Source organism: Squalius cephalus, assembly GCF_949319135.1.
Source record: "Squalius cephalus genome assembly, chromosome: 11".
In the NCBI taxonomy this organism is placed as follows: domain Eukaryota; kingdom Metazoa; phylum Chordata; class Actinopteri; order Cypriniformes; family Leuciscidae; genus Squalius; species Squalius cephalus.
Window position 1 is genome coordinate 17,108,816 of NC_137132.1, and position 21,072 is coordinate 17,129,887.

A 21,072-nucleotide genomic window follows, 5' to 3' on the forward strand; every position below is an offset into this window, starting at 1 on the left:
TATGCTTACTGAAATGTGTAATTTTTACACAATTTGTCAAAGTTCATTCAGTTCGCTAAAAATATCAGCTAAAATATAAGTCTGTAGTGTGCGTGGAAGTGAACGAACGAATTGTTCAGTTAAGACTGAATCAAACACCACCAGTCGAATCAGTTTGAAGCGAAACGAAAGAGAAAGTATACATGTTTGCATGGCGGTTTTAGGAAACAGGAATGATTGTCCTGAGGACGAGACTTAACATTATGTTTTGGACTTTTCGGGGTCTTACTCTAGCTCTTTTATGCTTAGGTAGGCCTATTTATACATTTATTTACAAATAAATAAGGATTATTGCTGTAGAGTCACCGACATATTATCCTTTGCTTCCTTTGCTCGTATAATGTTATTATGTCAAAAGTTGTTTTATAAATATAAAATGATCGAATTAAACAGAAGTATTATGTACTATATCCATAATTCTGAAGGAAATAACTATTAGAGGAGTTTAAAGTCACTTTTATTTAGCAGGGTTGTTTATATTGGTAACTGTGCTTTACTTGTTAGGGCCTATTATTATTTTCAATTTTGTTTGACCTCACATTTCATTTAGCCTACAATTAATTGAGAATTAAGTTTATCCTGTTATTATTCTCTGTATTTACGGATCTGTTTGTTTTGACAGGTGTAAATGGGACAAACTCGGTTCTTGATGTTCAATGGCTTCCTTGTCAGTTTGTGGATGAGAAAGTTCATATAAATGAAGAGGGCCACACAGAAACCAATTATATCCACAGAGAGGCTGTGCTTCAGTTTGGTAATGTCGGTGACAGCCCTTTACATCCTACTATTACCTTCCTCGTCACAGGTAAACGAAAGTCATTAGAAGTTGTAACCTTAATATTTCCTTTGCTCTTTAAATAATATACTGTGTTCATTTGTTGTGTCTCATGAAGGCTCTAAAGTGGATATGAGGCGTTATTTGGAGGGAGATGAGGATTCTCTACACTGTGAGATTCGGAGATACAGCACTGGAGGGATTGTAATGCGCTGGCCTATTACAGGAGCGCAAGATCATGACGTCTGGTTCACCTGTACGATACGCCATACACAAGGCTTGTTCGTCATCACCACCTTCCTCAGACACACACCTACGGCTTCTGCCCAAGGACAGGTGGACTATCTACAATGGTTAGCAGTTAATGATAGGGATCTTCTGACAACATCAGGTAACAATCAAATAAGGAGGCAAGAGAGGCATAAAAAAATAAAACAATGCCAATATTCAACTTGTTATCAATGCTTTATGTCATATCACATTCAAACTTGAAATGACTTGAAAACATGATCTGTGAGGGTTTTTAGTGAGCAGTCAGTTTGGTGAAAGTAAAGGTACTCTGTGTCTGTGATCATTATGACACCTGGAGTGTTTACAGAGTTTTGGTGACTGATGATCCGAATGCAAGTTGACGATTAAAAAGAACAGCTGAACATCAGATAACAAATAAAATATACATGAAAAATTTCTTTATAGTTATTTTTTGGAATAAAGTTAAAAATGCTTAAATAAAAAAATGCTTGATTTACATCGTTAATGTAAAAATTACCTAATTGGTTAATTGTAAGTTATGTTTATTTAACCTGAAAAATGTGTTAAGTGTAACTGAACATGAATTTACTTTACTTTTCTTTTTTTTAAATCATAAAAATCAGTGAGGACTTTGCCTCCTCATTTCAAAACACCACTGCAATCAAGGGATTCTACTTTTACTTTTTCCTCTACCACAATTTAATGTTTCATCCTCTCTTCCATGTGTTTTCCAGCTGCGATGGTTGTTTTGACCCGGACTCCCTCCGTGGAGGTGGGATTCTTGAAGGAGCCAAACCTGCACTGTCAGTTTGCAGTGGATCATAAACTGCCTAATGCAACAGTGGAGTGGAGACTGCAGCGACACGGGGAGCGCAGCAAACTCTTTAGCTATTCCAGCCGCACAGGGAAGACTGAAGGTAGCGGAGTGGCTGTCAAGGCCATTGCCGCTGGAAATGCCTCCTTCAAACTTACACCCACTAGAAAAATAAGCGAGGGCACATATATCTGCTCTGTGATGGTTCCTCCTCTCTATGGAAGCCATGATATTCCCCTTAGCCTAAGTGGTGAGATTAAATTGAATTCAATTGACATTTCTTTGTATAGTGCTTTTTACAATACATTTTATTTCAAAGCAGCTTTACAGAAAATGCATGTTTCAATTATTACAAGTGTTTCAAATATTTAAGCATTGGAATCACACAAGGTATTCCAAACCCTTTGTGGAACACAAAAGAAGATATTTTGACAAATGTTTCAGTGATTATTTTCTCCATATAGTGAAAGTCAATGGACCACATTGATTTTCATTGCATGAACAAAAACAGTTAAAACCTCTTCAAAATGTCTTCTTTTGAGTTCCACTGAAGAAAGTTATACAGGTTTGGAACGACATAAGGGGGAATAGAATTTTTTTTTTAGGTGAACTATCACTTTAATGTTTATTTTTTCCCTTTCAAACTCCACAGAACAACCGCGTGTGTCTCTGAATGTGGGCTCCACCGTGTCTATAACACTTGGTACGGACCAGAAGCTAATATGCGACGCAGAGGGGTACTATCCTTTGGACGTAAACATTGAGTGGTACCGTGAACCGTTCGGGGGCAGCCCTACACCTTTGTTCCTGAAGAATGTCCTGTACTCAAGTCATCGACTTCATAAAGATGGCACATACTCGCTCTCAGCCTTCTTCCTTCTCCAGCCTAGCATGGAGGACTCTGGATATAAGTACACGTGCAGAGTTTCCCATAAGTCCTTGCTCACTCCCATCCGCAAGAGCTTTAGCCTCATAGTTACAGGTGAATCAGATGCAACACAAACACAGAATTATTCACAAAATTGGGAAGTACCTAAATATCCTTTAAATATTACAAATAACCACTAGGTGGCAGGCATAATGTACAATTATGGCTGATTTTCCCACCTCTTCAATTTACTTTCTCTCTTTTTATCACAGAACCCGACTCTACCATGTGGTATGTCACAGCCATTGGATTCATAATTCTCATGCTAGTAATTCTTTATTATGCGCTGCAGTATCTTGCAAGTAAGTCATTTGTTGTTCATAAATCCCTTTGAATTATATTGTGCTTCCCACATTTTAATTGTTTGTTGCAAAATTTAACTGCAAACACTATGCAACTTATGCAACTTATGTTCCTATTTGAACAATATGGTCACATTAGGAGCTAACATAAAAATCATATTTTATATCAATAAAATACTAATGTTACTAATTACTAGAACAATTCAAGGGCATGAACCTGCTCTTTAAATTCGGTCAAATAAATAACTTAACTGATTTAGAGTAAGTTAATTTAAATAATAACTGCATAAACTATTCTTGAACTAAGTATTTAAATGGAGATGGTTACATTAAAAACAAACATTTTAATATTAGATGTTGATATATAGAATTGTTCTATAGTCTATACAGTATTTAATTCAATTATGTCACATTCAAACTTGAAATGACTTGAAAGTGCGAGAGGGTTTTAGTGAGCAATTGATATTACAGAAGTAACTGTGATTAAATAACAGAAATATTTTGAGTAATCCCATACTTTACTTTTTCAAGGGAAAAGTAATTAAATTGCAGTAATTTATTACTTTGTAATGCATTACACCCAACACTGATTATACGTAAAATGCAAAGGGAAACAATTTCCTAAATTATTTTTCTTTTTGGAAAACACAGTTTTGATCTCAGCATCCTGCATCCCATCTCCCAATCCCAATTATTTGTCATCAGTTCACAGTGTGGCTCATAAGTAAAGAATTAATCAAAGAAATCTGTCGATCAAAAGTTAAATGTTATCTTGAACAAAAACATTCACCTTTTAGTTTTCTATTTACTTGATCCAAGTCTAATGTTCTTAATACTTTTTCTTGTTTTAGGACAAAATGCAGCAAAAAAGGTAAGGGATAGCTTTAAAGAATAGAAGAGTAACAATAACATATTTTGTGCAAATTGACACAGACTCCAGCTGTATATGACTGAATATGAATGAGATGAATAGGTTCTCTGTACTGTTTATGTTTGTGTATGTGTGTGCGCTGTGTGTTTTACACGTCTTTGTAATTACTGGCATATGTGGAAGTGTGACGTAAGTGTGTGTGTGTATTTGCCATATGTCCAGTCTCACGCTGTATGTTTACCTTGTGTCTCTTATGTGCAGAGGTTTTGAAAGCTCATGCCTGAAGTTTTAAAGTACGCCGTCATGGAAACAGACAACACATCCCTCCATCCCTCCCTCCCTCCGTCTGTCTCTCTCTCCCCTCATCCCCGCCATCTCCTGCTGCTGCATTCGCCAAGATCAGGTGCTCTTCATGGGAAAATGAGGAGTGTGTTGAGAGATATCATGTAATTCCAGATATCATGGTTTACGTCCTTGTTTACTATGGCTGATAAGGCACTGTGTCTCTCCAAAATCTGAAGAAGAATTTATTCATTGCTTTCTGGGTTGTATCGTTTTTGTACGTCTGTAAATAATGTCAATTGGGCAAGGAATTCATGATTGCAAAGTGCACTGTTGATTTTGATCGTTTGAGTTATAAATTAAAAATATATAAGTGGGGAAAGGTATTCAAAAAAGCTGCAAAAAGATATTTAAATAAAATATGCCTCTGATGTTTCAAATAATGTACTTGAATTGAATATGTGTACAAATGTTAGGATATAAATAAAATCGGTGTTGAATTTGACATGTTCTGATTGCGTCAAACTGGAATAAATCCATCACCAGAGAACTTTGTGTGATGTTTGCAATGCTTTTTTCTGCTTGTGGTGAAAGCCAACACCAGTGGCGCTCTGAGGCCTGTGGGATTTTGAAGTATTCTTGGCTAAATACTCATCTCTGGACCACACGAAGCCCCCCTGCGAGGCATCTCCCTGACTCCCGGTTATCTAAACAATAAACACTTCACTCCGGAATGGCAGCTGTTCCTAAATGGCACTTGGTACATTCCCCTTCTCACAGTACCCTCCTCATCTCTCATACACTCTCTCTCATCGCAGCTCTCTTCAAATGCACAATGGGGCCATTATAAGGAATCTTGTAAGTGAATTCAGAATCTTTAGACTCATGTGCATGTGCGATGACGGAAAAAAAACTAGCTTTTGTTTTTATCTCAAGGTTTATCCTGTGGTGATGCTCTTCGGGCTCATTGGAAACTAGCGTGCCTGGTGGGTCAGTAGCTAGAGGAAGGTCAGTGCTCAGCCAAGCTTTGCAGTTCTACAGTAACAGCTGCCCTGGGACCGTATGAGGCTTATGCCTTGAGAAATCAAGAGTCTCTATTACACCAACTGCATAAATGATGGGCTGCCTGCCCTTGACCCGTGATCCGTTATTAGCCCTGTCAGTTTCCATTCGACCTGTTGGCATTTTAAACAGCATTCGGCAGTGACTTGTTTTTATTTCGGCTAATGGGTTGTGGAAGTTAGATCATTTTTCTAGCACTAATTAATCAATCAAGCTGAGCTAAAGAACGATTGGAGTTGTTTAACCCTCTCCGAACCTCCATGTGCTGCAATTGGCGACCATGTGGCCCTGGTTTCACCACAGATGGGATTTAAAAACAAACAGGCCTGGTCACTCTGGGAGTTGTAATCCAAAGAGAATTGAGGGAACGGCTTGTTTTGTTTCTAAAGCCCAGAAATACAGAGCCATGTGATTGCGTGTGGTGGTCAGTGCTCTGGGGAAATCATAATGGCTGAATTGGTTATACTTGGTGGATAAATATTTCTCTAATGGACTTTCAGGCACAATGACAGGATTTTCAATTAAGCTGCTCTTAAAGAGACAATTCACACAAAAATGAATCTGTCAACATTTACTCACCCTCATGCAATGTTATTTTATTATTATTTATATGCTATTACTATATTGTAATTTTTTTTAATTAGCTTTTATTTTTTATATTTTCAGTTTTCATTTTAGTTTCAGATTTAGTAATTTAGTTATGTGTATTTGTCATTTGTATTTAATTATTTATTTATTTATTTTTAATTTTTTTTCATTTTTAATACTTCAACTTAATTGTATTTCAGTTAGTTGCCAAGGCAATATTTCTATTGTATTTCAGCTGTATTTCATCATACAGGCTTGGAATCGATTGAGGGTGAGTAAATGATGAGAAATGTCATTTTTTAGTGAACTATTTCTTTAAGGACATATTTTATTACCTCTAGTCTGCTGTCTCTGTTTGTATGCAGAGCAAATTTGTTCTCCTGACTGTACCAGATGTTCTACTACTTTAGAGTATCTCAGCATTTGTCTTTGCAGACCTAATTTGTGTCAAATAAACTTGCTAGACATTTGTCTCCCATAAAATTCCAGCTTTCCAGTAAACGTTTCAACAGACACTTTTCGCTTTTTCCCTTAATTCTTCACCTTATCATCAGGATTATTTGACTGTTTGTCTTTTTATCCTGTCTTATTTTCCTCTCCATATGTCCCGCTCCCCCTTCCTGTCCTGTGTCTCTGTGTGTGTTTATTTTTCCTGTGATGTCCTGGCCTTTGTGGCCTGTGTTTGAAGTCTGGTGGAGTGAAGATCCAAAAGAGAGACTTTCCCTTGGATTGTTTGGTTCTCTGCTGAGGGCACTGGCTTCATGCTCCGTCAGACCCCTCACATTTAATCGGTGAAATGGAATAGCATGGAAAGACTTCTGTGCTCGCTACACGCATCAATCTGTCTGAGGTTTCTGCCTTTTAAATTTGAACCTCTCTCGCTCATCTCTCCCGTTACTATCTTTCCACCCTCCTTACATCTACGCTCGGGCTTCTCCCTTTAGACAGCACTGCCCAGACTAAAGCTGACATTACGACTTGTAGTATTTTTGGAGTGTGAGATAGTTGGTTGAGACACTGTGTCTTCTGACAGCACCTAATGACACCTATGAAGAACCGATATGTGTAGTAAAGACCAGGAGATGTGCTAGACATCATGGTTATTTAATAGTTTGGGGATGTCCAGCTCTAAATAGAGGTTTAACTAAATCCATGCCTGGCCTTTAAGGTTCTTCACATGCTTCATCATTACAGATGTTGGGGTTAAGTGGGCCCAGCAAAGAAAATACTTGGTCTAAAAACTACCAAGATATAAACAAGTTTATGGCTGTGTAATTTAGCGTGTTCACAGGCATAAACATTTTAGCATCTGGAACATGATTTATACTATTTTGATATTTTGATAACTGAGACAAATCGAGTTATGAGATCATAGAAAAATGAGAGTTTTCCACTAATGTATAAACTAAAAGATATAATAAACAATGGATATATAGACATTTTTTGAAACACAAAAATATTTTGTTATTTTTTTTCAGTTATTTTTTCATTTTTTTATGATAAATATAGGTTACAAGGCTGCATTTATTTTATAAAAAAAAATTGTGAAATATTATTACAAATTAAAATGAATGTTTTCTATTTGAATATATTATTAAATGTAATTTATTCCTGTGATGTCAAAGCTAACAAAGTCTTCAGTGTCACATGATCCTTCAGAAATCATCCTAATATTCTGATCTGGTGTTCAAACAATATTTCTTATTATTATCAATGTTGAAAACAGTTGTGTGCAATTTTTTTTTATATCTTTGATAAATAGAAAGTTTAAAAGAACTGCATGTATTTGAAAAACAACCTTTTGTAACATTATAAATGTCTTTACTGTCACTTTTGATCAATTTTTTTTTTTTTTTTGCTTTCTAAAAAAATGCATACAACATTGATAATAATTGTTTCTTGACCAGCAAATCAGCGAATTAGAATGATTTCTGATGGATCGTGTGTCACTGAAGACTGGAGTAATAATACTGAAAATTCAGCTTTGCATCACAAGAATAAATTACATTTTATAATATATTCAAATAGAAAAACAGTTATTTTAAATTATAATAATATTTCACAATATTACTGTTTTTTTAATCCAATAAATCCAATAAATATTTAAAAATCATCTTAATGAACTGTAATGACCCCAAAGCATCCTTCAAAATGAATTCAAAGGGAGGGTTAATTTATATACAATAGGACATTACTATCATATGCATTTAATTATACAGTGAGCCTGTGGGAGACGGCTTTCTAATAATATCAGTCCAAGAAAAACTTAGTCTGAAGATCTGTTTAAATGGGTTGGGAGTTTGTCTGAAAGGGGATCTAACAAATCAACACATGGAATCATGAGAATGACATGAATGAAAATGGCTATGGCATATAAAGGTCTCAGGGGGCTCAAAGCTTGATAATAGTTTACTGTCTCTCAGCAACCATTGCTTTGATGTAGTGTTTATCGGTTAAGTCAGTAAGCATGCAACATATACCTGAACTCACACCGCCTGAGGCTGTTGTTGTTATTTTTTCTGTAAAGCGCAGCACGGACAGAGAACAGAAGGGGTAATTGTTCCACGCCGTCTGTGGAACAAGCCTGTGGATCCATGTTAAATGAATGCCAACTAAGAAAACAAAACCTGATGAAAGTGGTTATCTGAAACAAAAACACACCTTTGAAAAATTTAAAGGGTTGAAGATAAGAGAAACAGCCATGTACCGGTACGTGCACAGCACACACACACACACAGCCTCCCTGCTGCCTTATTAGAAAACTGGCTAGCGTATTACACATGTTTGATCGGTCATGATGTCATGGGGCAGACATACTAAAATGCTTAGCAATCGTTCAAAGCTGTAGACCATATATGATTATGTTCTCCGAGACCTGCCAGGAAATATCGCCAGGCTTTTCCTTCAGTCATTTGGCTCTCCAGATGCAGAGGTGATTAAAGATGAAGCTGTCAGCTGAAAGTGAGCTTCAGAAAAAATGTGACGCCACAAACCGAGTGATGACTCTGACATCCGCACAGCTCGCCTCTATATTGCAGCACTATACTGTAATTTAAAGGCGGCCATCTTTATGTCATCTGGTATTTTATAGGAATCTGCAGTAGGGAGGATTTTAGGATCCCTTGCTAAACTCCTATAAATCTGTGACCATCCTTGTAGCAGATTCAAAGAGTGGTTTGTTGGTAAAACACGTCATACTCTGCATTTGATGTTTTTCCTGCTTGTAATCTGATTCCTATGATGTGGTGTTATTTGCGCCGAACTGACTGAGGAAAGAGAAGAGAAGACCAGCTGAGGGGTCAGAGGTGGGGATCAGACACCCTCCCCTGCAGCGCTACACGAGAAGGGTCAGCAGGGCAGATTCCCAGCCATTAAAACGGGTAGGGATGGAAAAGCCTTGCGGGCCACTGCCCTCCCCTGACCCCTGTCTGCTCGTACGCCTTGTGGACCTAGTGCCGAGAAATGAAGTCATCCACTCCTTTTTATCAGGTCTGCTGGGGGCCTGTCATTTTCTCTATCTCTTTACCTTGTCTGTCTTTCCTATCATTGTTTATCTTTCTCCCATTAGTCATTTAGTGTTTGCGTGCCCCTGTCAGCTCAATCACGTGTGTTTGCAATATAGACAGTCATCAATGGCTCTGGCGCCCGTCACAGGCCTCTGTGTTCGTTCTTTTCATTTAATATGGAGAAGTTTATTGCACAGCTCTCAGAAATAATTCATTTTTATTGGTCAGTCGCAACATTCCATGAAATATTTTTGCATAATGACCTCTAATCTGTATTTGATCATTGTTCCTGGCAGACAGTCACCTACATTGTGCTAGTATCTCGTAGTCTCTTTCTTCTCACATAATAAAATTTTTATTAATAAATAATAATATTTAAACTCAAATCAATGTTTCATGCCCATTATTCATTAAATAAGTTTCCTTTGAGGCAAAAAAGAGGCTTGTTGCAGCCACTTTTTTGTCTTTACTGGACTATGGTGATGTTATATGCATGCATCTTCACAGTGTTTTCATAGACACTGTTTATCATGGTGCATTGGGGTTCATAACACATCTTGAAACCCTCACCCATTGTGTGTTGTATGCTTAAAAAACACTGGCATGTTTTTATTTATAAATCTATCCTGGGTCTACTTCCTTCATATCTTTATACCTACATCTGTAAAAAGTATGTTTGTAGCCATAGTCTACGGTCCTAGGAATTATTCTTAATGTCTGTTCCAGTGGTACGTACTGAACTGAGGAAAAGGCATTTCAATTTGCTGCTCCCTCTGCCTGGAATAATTTGCAAAGTACGTTGAAACTTAGGGAGCTGGTTTCATTGGACATTTTCAAAGTAGTTTTAAACGATTTGGAGAAAGAAACATCGGGCTGTAGATGTTTTAACTATGTATTGATATTGAAATTTGATTTGATTTGCTTGTGTGTGTATATGTGTATGTATTGATGGATGTTATCTGTTAAACTCACACGAGCTGTGTCTGTCAGTCTAGGCCAGGACACTCTTGTAAAAGAGATTCTTAATCTCAATGTGCTTCGTTTCCTGGTAATATAAAGGTTATAATAAAAGTAATAAATACAGGCAGGGGCATTGATTTTTCTTAAAATTGTGATGTTAGTTGATGCAGCGACATATCTTTTCTTTCACTTTTTGATGGACATCCAAGTGAAATGGATTATTGAAAAAGAAAATAATGTAGGGTGAGACTTCTATCCATCTGTTGTTGATTGGATGAAGTCAAGTTGTGTGAAAGGGGTGGGGTTTATGGGGACGAAATGTTTGGAGAAGTTCGGCATACGTCACAAGAGTCTGTCACATATTTTAATAAAAAATCATGAGGTCAAAAAAAAAAAAAAAACATATACCTGGATTAATCATCACAATAAGATCAATAACTTTTACTGATTTCAATTTTTTTTTACTGAGCCCCAGACATAAATATATGAAAATCCATCAGTGATGACATACTGAATTTACTTAAGCTGGACAATAACACTATTTTCTTCTAGAGCTGCTGTACAGTCAAATCAAACTATGTTGCATTATTCTAATGTTATCACAGTAAAGCTGCTTTAAAAAGCACTATATAAATAAAGATGACTTGACTTGATTTCAACATTTATTGTGGGAAAAAAAAATATTTACATTTTTTTCCCCAAATTATGACTTTTACCTCAGTGATGTTCTGTTCTGAGAGAAACATGATGTGTAAAGGATCAAAGTAAAGATAAAAATAAAAGTGTGTCATTTCCAATTAATTTGTCAAATTATGCACACTTTTTTTTTTAAATAATATTTAATTTGTATTAAGGGAACATAAAATGCTAGCAATGAAATTATCTTATCCAGAACGAAGCCTGTCATCATTCTCCAAAAAAACTATCCATTCCATTACTATAATTTACACTACATTGAATGGTGATTTCAGATGTGATGGAAATGGCATTTGTTCATGACAACAAAAATTGTCCTGTGATACATGTATATCTATGACTTTGAAAAGTGTGTTTATTTAATTTTTACAGGTCCAAAAGTGCCATAGCTAAAGAAACACACAGAAGGATAAGTCTGGGGGCCAGAGGCAAGTCCAGTTATTACCTCTACTGTCTACCTCTAAATCTCCCATTCCTCATCGTGCAATGACGCACTTTATTGAGCCTCCCACTGCGTCCACCATGGTGTCAGAGGTAAAGCACGTCCAGCAGAGTCGCCCTGCAGTCAATGGTGTGGAGACGTAGGGAATGGACTCCAATAATTGTCCTGGACAGAATGTCTCGGAGCGGTGTGTGGGAGAGCTCTGCTGATACTCATCCTACTGCTCATCATTCATTTTCATTCATACAGGGATTATTTCCAGAGGGAAAGGAAAGACATCATCTTTCAACACCACTTCTCTGTTCAAGTCTGCATTCGACTGATCCGGGACCAGAAACACCTACCAACAGCTGAGTTTATCTCTGACCAGTGTAAGAAGCCAACTTCTACCGACACACTTTCTTGTCTCTGTTCGGCTCTCTGTATTATGTCTAATCTCCTGTACCTCTGCTGTCCGCCAGACCCGTCCACCAGGCTTATCATGAACAGTGACAGACGCCCAGCAGTCGCCACATCCCTCCAGCACAAGTCCTGACCTCTCAGACCTGTCATTCCAAACAGCAGACCGGATCACCACCACACATGGTTTTTGTCATTATAATGAAAGTCAGTGCGGTCAAAACATTTACATTTACATTTATGCATTTGGCAGACACTTTTATCCAAAGCGACTTACATTGCATTTCATGGTACTCATTTACATTCTTATCAGTTCTTGCTTTCCCTGGGAATCGAACCCATGACCTTGGCGTTGCAAGCGCCAACGTTCTACTGTTTGAGCTACAGGAAAGCAAAAATAAATTTATTTGTGTCCCTCATCTGCTAAGCTAGACATAAAAGGTGGTACCATACATGCAAGTCAAGTTAATCAAGTCAAGTAAACTCACAGAATAAACTCAATCTAATGCAGCCTGCTACATATTGTCATGTGAAGTCAAATTAGACCTCATTAATTATTTTTGACTATATATACACTAATGTTTAAAAGTAACAAAAAATTGTTTGTTTTATTTTAAATTAATACTTTTATTAAGCAAGAATGCATTAAATGAATCAAAGGTGAGAGTAAAGATATTTCATTCTGTGCTAAAGGAGAGGAAGAATTGTCTACATTTGTTAAATCATCAGTGAAGTCTTCCAGAAGTCATAGATCCTCTACTTAATATCATTAATTCATCTTTGTCATTAGGATATGTACCTATAAAACCTATTAGCTGGTGGTTATTAAACCTCTTATTAAAAAACCTTGATCCTAGAGAAGTAGTTAATTACAGACCAATCTTGAGTCTCCCTTTTCTGTCAAAAATACTAGAAAAGGAAGTATCCTCACAACTATGTTCCTTTTTAGAAAGAAATAGTATCTGCGAGGATTTTCAGTCAGGATTTAGACCGTATCATAGTACCGAGACTGCTCTCATTAGAGTTACAAAGGATTTGCTCTTATCATCCGATCGTGATTGTATCTCTTACTGGATCTTAGTGCTGCATTTGATACTATCGACCACAATATTCTATTGAATAGCCTCAAAAAATATGTTGCCATTAGTGGAATTGCATTGGCATGGTTCAAATCATACCATTATCAGTTTGTAGCAGTAAATTAAGAGATGTCATATCGATTCAGTATGGAGTACCGCAAGGCTCAGTACTAGGTCCGTTGCTTTTCACCCTGTACATGCTACTCTTGGGAGATTTCATTAGGAAGCATATTAGTTTCCACTGTTAAGCTGAATCTTTTCACGCCCTGACAAAACATACCAATTCACAAAATTAACAAAATGCATAGTTGATATGAAAAAAAATTGGATGACTAGTCATTTCCTACAACTTAATTCCAAAAAAAAAGAGGCTTTAATTATTGGACCAATAAAACTCCACGTAATAACCTAGAATACTGTCTAACACTTGATGGCTGCTCTGTCAAGTCTTCGTCGTCGGTTAGGAAACTGGGTGTGCTCTTTGATAACAAACTTTCATTTAAAAGCCACATTTCTAGCATCTGTAAAACTGCATTTATCCATCTTAAAAATATATCTAAATTACAACATATGCCCTCAGTGACAAATGCAGAAAAGTTAGTTCATGAGTTCAAGGCTAGATTATTGTAATGCTCTACTGGGTGGTTGCCCTGGATGCTTAATAAACTCCAGCTGGTCCAAAACACAGCAGATAGAGTTTACTAGATCCAGGAAGTATGACCATTTGAGCTTGGTTCTGTCAACACTGCATTATCTCCCTCTATTAAACATGGCATACATTCAGAGGTGAACAGTAACAAAGTACATTTACTTGAGTACTGTACTGTCTTTTTGAAGAAAAAAAAAGTGCTTTACTTGAGTATTATTTTTTTCTGGAAACTTTTTACTTTAACTTCACTACATTTTCATTGAAAATTTTCATTTTCAACCACAATACAACGTCTGTCCATCGTTGGAGATTAATGTCAATCTGACGTTGGATTCTGACATCAACCTGATTTTCACTTTCAACGTTGGGTTTGGTTTTCTAAATTTGAATTTGGTCATTGTTTTGGAGCACACTAGCTTATAGAGAACAGTAAGGCTAACATATTAATAAAAGCCAAAAAACTTTTCATAGAGACTTTAAATGCACAAATATGTCATCCTTTTTCTTTTCTTTTTTTTTTTACCTTGTAGGATGTTACAACGGGATCCCTGTCATCAGAGGTGGGCAGTAACAAAGTACATTTACTTGAGTACTGTACTTAAGTACACTTTTTGAGTATCTGTACTTTACTTGAGTATTACTTTTTCTGGAAACATTTTACTCACTACATTTGAAAGACAAATATCGTACTTTTTACTCCACTACATAGATGTGTACTTCTTTTGCTGGGGTGGTAGGAGTGTTAAATAAATAAAAAAGTAGATGATTATGGCTGTTTTTTTATTTTTATTTTTTTTATTTTTTTTGTCAATTCAGTTGTTTAATTTCTATAGGTTTTATAACATTCTAAAAGCTCTTATATTCTTAACAAACTTATATTCTTATGTTTTTCAGAGGCTATATGCTGTATACAACAATGCAACAATAATAAAACAACCTTCACATCTATTACTATCTACAAATGATGGCCAGTTGATAATACCTAGAATATCAAAATCAATTGCAACTTCCTTTTTAGCAGGTTCTTTTTCTCCATTGGGTCACCTGATGGAGTTTTAGGTCACCGTCAGGTCACTTGATGGAGTTTTTCGGTTCCTTGCCACTGTTGCCTTTGGCATGCTCAGTTGGGGATATTTTGGGAATATTAATTTATTTTTATCAATCAATAAATTCCACTAGAAACAAACCTTGCTGTATTATTTTAATTTAATACTGTGAAGCTGCTTTGATACAATTTGTATTAAGCGCTATACAAATATACTTGACTTGACTTGACTTGACTTGACTTGACACACTGTCAGTTTAAATCTAGACTAAAAACACATCTCTTTAACCTGGCATACAGGTTTCTTGAGCACCAAATCAACACATTAGAATGATTTATGAAGGATCATGTGACACTGAAGGCTAAAGTAATGGCTGCTGAAAATTCTTATTTGCCATCACAGGAAAAAATTACATTTGAAAGTATTTTATGCAGTTTCATGAAAGGCGCCTAAGTGGTCAATAGTTCCATAGCCTATAGATCAAATTTTTAGCAGAATATAAATGACAGCTAATATATAATATTTAAGTATACAACATTTGCAGTAAAAATGCAATTAGTTGTCAGCTCCAATTGCACGAATATGAATATATCACTTGTGTCTTATAATATTTCACTGTATTTTTACCAGGGTGCATCGCAGCTAATGAGCTACAAAGCACTGACTCTTGCTGGAGGCCGATACTGTAACTGCAGCGGCAGGTGTATGAGTGATTACATACAGTTGGCTCTGATCCCTCACAGGTGAGCACATGCACGTATGCCACGTCGAAGCCTGTTATTGCACAAATCAGTAACACTTTCACTCTGAGCTCACAGGCCCGCTGTGATGTGTGTGTGTTCTGTCAAAGGCTGATTTGTGAGCAAAGACTTCATGCTAATAATATGTTGAAGCTCGCTCTCAAGGTTTATTCCAAAGTGTCTTTGTGCTCAAACAATTAGGAATGTTACACATACTCAAGCACACACAGACACCTAGTTTAATTCACCTGGAGAGGCCTCCGTGCTTCAGCCTGTAAAGGGCCTCTCAACCGTCATGGTGAATAGCTCACACCAAATGAAAGATTTTACAGGGGCTTGCATTCTCTCTCTCTCTCACACAAGCCTTTGTTTGGTTGACTGTTTATCCAGCACTGCTTGGAAATAAGCAGTATTGGAAACTGGCGACTAAATAAAATAAATGTAAAGATATAAATAAAAAACTAGCTGATTTTTTTAGCTTCTTAACTTTAGCTTTGGTTGAAGTTTATATTACATTATATTATATTACATTATATTGTATGTGACCCTGGATCACAAAACCAGTCATAAGTCGCATGGGTATATCTGTGGCAATAGCCAACAATACATTGAATGGGTCAAAATGATCGATTTTTCTTTTATACCAAAAATCATTAGGATATTAAGTAAAGATCATGTTCCATGAAGATATTTTGTAAATTTCCTAATGTAAATATATAAAACATTTATTTTTGTGAGTGAATGCAGCACAATCGCGAACATAAATGCACAACTTTAAAGGAGATTTTCTCAATGTTTCGACTTTTTTGCACCCTCAGGTTCCAGATTTTCAATAGTTGTATCTCAGACAAATATTGCCTAACAAACCATACGTCAATGGAAAACTTATTTATTCAACTTTCATGTGATGTATACATCTCAATTTCAAAAAAATTACCCATGTGACTGGTTTTGTGGTCCAGGGTCACATATTATATTAAATTACTAGTTTTCAAATTAACTTTGATTACAAACCATTATAATGGGGGTCTTATTGCATTCTTTTATATGCAGTTATACAATGCATTATGGAACCAGTCAAGTGTGAGCCATATGACATATTGAGTAAATATATCAGTAACACACCATCCAAGTGTTTTCATTGTATTTTTTGATAAACTCTTTTCCAACCCTTCTATTTCAAACCGCTATTGTACATGCTGACATCAACCACTAATAGAAAAAATGTTTTTCTTCCCTCAAGTGAGAAACCAAAATGAACATTCTCAGCACAGCTCATGAAACTCTCATCAGGAACACGGTCAAATAAGCTGATCATTATGCTGTCCAAACCACTCCAGAGGAGTGCACATATCCCAGCTCATCACTTTCAGCATGGTGACACTAATACCAATGATGATTTTCCAAGTGCTCTGCTGTGTATTTTTGCGTCTGTACGTGCGTGCATAAGTGGCCTCACCAACGGTTAAAGAGAGAGAGGATGATGTCATGCAATATGAGGCTGCTGTAGGGCAAAGGAGCCTGGGAGATTTTTGGCTAAGTTTCGGTACAGCAGAGCTGATTGCAGAAACAATAGATGGATATGACAGAAAATGTGTTTTGGCTTGTGTTGCCTCGATTACATCACTCTTACTTGCTTCCTAGAAAATCTATCATTGCTAAATTATTATTCTTGGCATGGGCTACAGACTGATAGTTCCTGCTTCTCAGGAAGGGGCTTCCGCTTCGCAGACAAGAGCTTGACTTTATTGTGTGTGCATTTACCCTCTTTTAATACACTCATATACGCTACTGTTCAAAAGTTTGGAGTCTGTCAATTTTTTTTAATGTTTTCGAGAGTTTCTAATGCTCAAACAAGGCTGCATTTATTTGAGCAAAAATACAGTCAAAACAAATGAAATATTATCACGATTTTAAATATCTTTTTTATATTGAAATGTAATTAATTGGGATGGCGAAGCTACATTTCACATCTTCAGTGCCACATGATCCTTCAGGAAATCATTCTAATCTGCTGATTTGTGCTCAAGAAACATTTCAATATCTTGTGTAAAACCTGAGATGATCCAAAGAGCAATAGACATTTTGCTGTCTCTACAAAAGAGTCACATTTACTTAGAAATACTACAGAATCTTTAATATTTCTTATTCATTTTACATTGACATCCTATGTCTTTCTTTTTATTTCCCTGTTTAAATCCCATGTTTCAATGTGGTCTCGAACTTTTGGACCCCGCAGTGTTTTTCATTTGCATGTTCTGGACTTTTGGGGTTAAGCTTTAGATGACCCACTTTCCAGCAAGCTTTCATTGAAGACTATCATTCCCCATTGTTCTGTTTAAATGTTAGGCAATGTGTTGCCTAATTTACACCAGAATGACAAACAGACTCTTTAATTTGGAAGGAAATTGTGGTTTTGAGAGGAAATGAATCCATCCAAACGCGATATTAAGTCATTGCGTGCATAATTACTCTGCACTTGTTGTCGCAATAGTTTCTGTTTATTCATTTAAAGACAAAGCCCACTTAAGATATGGCTCATTTCATGGATGAGATGGAGTTGGGATCACTTTCTCCACTGCAAAGACATCCCAGCAGACCACTAGACCACATTTCTACAGTAGAATAAGTACAGTGTTGATCGAAGGGTTTAACTGAATCAGGGGGTAATTGTGTTGCGGTGAGTTCTGATGTGGTGTGGATGTAATCTCAGGCATGCTTAATGTGTGTATGTATTTGTACGTGTGTGTGCGTGGTTCGATTGATAAAAGAGGCTGTGTATGTGCGTGTGCAGCAATGGAGATCAGCACAGAACAGTGAAGTACAGCTCAGTCAGCCCATCCTGGCCGTTCCAAGCAAAAGGGGCTGTAATTATCCGGAGCCAGTCATCTCAGGAGGTCGGCTGGGGTTTGGGGAATGTGTCCCCCTCCTCCACACCTCTGTTCTTTTCACCCTTCAACCCTCTTTCCATCTCTCTCTACTCCAGCAAAAGAGCATTTCTTCAGCTGGAGCGCTCAGAGTGGACAAGACAGGCCGCTCAGTGTCCATCTCAGTGATGTGTTTAAGTATGTGAATGGTTTGTGAGAGCACGAAATCAATCTCCTCTGGTTCAGATATGCAATATAATCACATTTCAACTGTAACTCTTGTCCCAGCTCAGCCTGCCAGAAACTGTCTTTGCTCATGCCTCTCAGACAATGCCAAGAATATCACAAAAATAGCTTTAAATCAGTTTTATTGTTCTCTCGTCTGCTTGCTCTCTCTCTCTCTCTCTCTCTCTCTCTCTCTCTCTCTCTCTCTCTCTCTCTCTCTCTCTCTCTCTCTCTCTCTCTCTCTCTCTCTCTCTCTCTCTCTCTCTCTCTCTCACACACACACACACACTTGGCACCATGTGTGCTTAATTAAATTGACTTTGAAGCGACCATGACATCATCATTTGGCTGTTATTCTTTTGGACGTGTTTGGACTTCAGGGTTCCCATGGAAACTCTGATGTAATGGCCACGCAGACTTGTTTTCAGGAAAACCACAGCTGACACGTGGTGAAATAGATGGGCTTTTGTTTTTTGGAAGGATCGGTGGTTTGTCAACAGCTATATTGCAGATGAAAGCCAGACAAGGTTCACGTCTGAGGATGATCATGAAACTTATTCCTTTAGGCTGATGGTTTGACATTTTCTAAATATGAACAGGAAAAGTTCCAGTCTATGTCATCATGGCTTGGTTAAGGAACCATGTGCTTCACAGGCTTAGTGGTTCAACCGGTGTGTGTTAAAGTTTTGTGACGTAGAATTGATCGTTTGTGGTTAATTTGACTTCCCTAGTTTATGTTTACCACATGTTTCCCACCATGCTTCATTCTCCCGCATAAGGACAGGCTGGTTATTTTAGGATGGCACCACTGATCCATCCATAAAAAGATCAAAATAGTTATGGTAATATTTTTACACATTGCAAAAATGCTTCTTTACTGCAGAAAAACAAGCCTAAACATTCTTAGCTAGTGTTTAGAAGTAGTAGTCTGTTTTAGAAACGTCTGCTAGTTTGAAAAAAAGAACTGCTAGACCAGTTAAGAACAGCAAACCAGCACCTAATGTGAAAATGACTCACTCAGCCAATCAGAACACACTGCAAGACATCTTGTACTTTTCAACACTTCCATGATGCTTTAAACAACAGCATGCTTTTTATGGTTTATGTTGTGAAACTTTAGGGATTACCTAAGGTTTACGTTCAGACTGTCAGTCCAAATCCGATTTTTTGTACATATCCGATCAGATTTAGCTAGTGTGAACAGCAAAAAATCACATGAAATGTGAAATCCGTTTTGAGCTACACCCATATGTGGTTTGAAATCCTATTGAAATCGCATTTCATGTGAAATGTTTTTTTTTTTTTTTTTGCCGGTCACACTTGCTAAATCTGATCGGATTTCAATCGGATATGCACAAAAAACGGATTTGGAATGACAGTCTGAACGGTCTGAACCATTTGTGTGCCACAGAGGTCCTGAAAAGTGAAGCCAAAACGTTTCGATCGCCCCCAAGTGGCTGGATGCAGTATAGAGCTGGTAAGTCCCGCCCATTCGTAAAACCCCACTGGACCTCAAGATTGAAAAATCGTCAATGCAAGTGAATGTGATAAAATAATTATTTTCTGGTCCCGTTTGAATTTTGCCATGAATGTGAACATATGTTGTCTGTGAATTTTTAATATAATTTTTCGTGTGAAGAATGCTACAATTTAGCGGGTAGAAGTTTGATACGGTTAGACTTTGTGTGAGAGCACTTTGTGGACTACAACTCTTCGCTGCTTTCGATGCGAATCTGAAGAAAGAACAGCCCATTTGGTTTGAATGGTGACGTTTGGGTACAAAACACACAGGCATCTCGATCTGTCTCCATAGATTATCGCAGCATTAGCACCGTGATTTGACAAGTGGAGGGAAAAAAATGTGTTATGGGGTGACGTCACATAGGCTACATGTCTTTCTCGTTATGTCTTTTCCACAACTGCTAGCCAAAGAATCGTACAATATACTGTCAAACTCGTAACATGAAAAATTATATAAAAAATTCACAGACAACATATGTTCACATTCATGGCACAATTCAAACGGGACCAGAAAATAATTATTTTCTCACATTCACTTGCATTGCCGATTTTTCAATCTAGAGGTCCAGTGGGGTTTTACGGATGGGCGGGACTTACCATCTCGATATGTCATAAACCCCACCCTCTATGTAATCTAATGACACGTGAGACAAATTAAATAATCAAATTACATTTCAAATAATTTTTTTGCCAAAGATGGTTTCTGTCATTTTTAGTAGTTTTTTATCAGGCTGATGGAAGGTCAAGTGTAAATAGTAAATAAGTTAAGTTTAGTTAGTAATTTCATTTTATGCTTTTACAAACGGGGTGTGACGTTCATGATTGACAGCTATGGTTGACAGCTTCTCTGAGTGAAGTAGCCATGAGGCACCAACGGATTTTTTCCGGATATTTAGGGGGTAGATTAGAGCTTTAACTTTAATTTCTACATTTCCATAACAGTTTATTTCACACTGACATAATGAGTGTGGGCGGGGCCGCGGCTCCACTTCACACCATAGACTGTAAACACACTCACTACTGCGCAGA

At 37.1% G+C, this 21,072-nt stretch overlaps 2 protein-coding genes across 6 annotated transcripts in view; both read left to right on the forward strand.

Moving 5' to 3' along the window:
* Positions 1–145: 145 nt before the first annotated feature.
* dhrs13b.2 (dehydrogenase/reductase (SDR family) member 13b.2) lies at positions 146–4,607 on the forward strand. Its single transcript, XM_079886963.1, has 8 exons — positions 146–288; positions 662–844; positions 933–1,205; positions 1,801–2,130; positions 2,533–2,862; positions 3,021–3,110; positions 3,962–3,981; positions 4,243–4,607. The coding sequence occupies exons 1-8, from the start codon at positions 213–215 to the stop codon at positions 4,249–4,251; spliced, it is 1,311 nt and encodes a 436-aa protein (XP_079743089.1). The 5' UTR covers positions 146–212; the 3' UTR covers positions 4,252–4,607.
* A 432-nt stretch (positions 4,608–5,039) lies between these two features.
* The window catches only part of smtnl (smoothelin, like), a 40,848-nt gene continuing 24,815 nt past the window's right edge, over positions 5,040–21,072 (forward strand). The window contains exons 1-6 of one of the 5 annotated variants that reach the window (XM_079886955.1): positions 5,040–5,121; positions 5,200–5,271; positions 11,448–11,609; positions 11,767–11,888; positions 11,979–12,123; positions 15,321–15,433. The gene's annotated coding sequence lies outside the window, so the exon portion shown is untranslated. The other 4 variants (XM_079886958.1, XM_079886957.1, XM_079886956.1 and 1 more) reach the window with 4 other exon arrangements.

Excerpts from the sequence above, each read along its gene's own strand:
- dhrs13b.2 (XM_079886963.1), top strand. The coding sequence starts at position 213 with ATGATTGTCCTGAGGACGAGACTTAACATTATGTTTTGGACTTTTCGG. Across the intron at positions 845-932 it reads TATTACCTTCCTCGTCACAG|GCTCTAAAGTGGATATGAGG; the intron begins GTAAACGAAAGT and ends TGTCTCATGAAG. Across the intron at positions 1,206-1,800 it reads GGATCTTCTGACAACATCAG|CTGCGATGGTTGTTTTGACC; the intron begins GTAACAATCAAA and ends TGTGTTTTCCAG.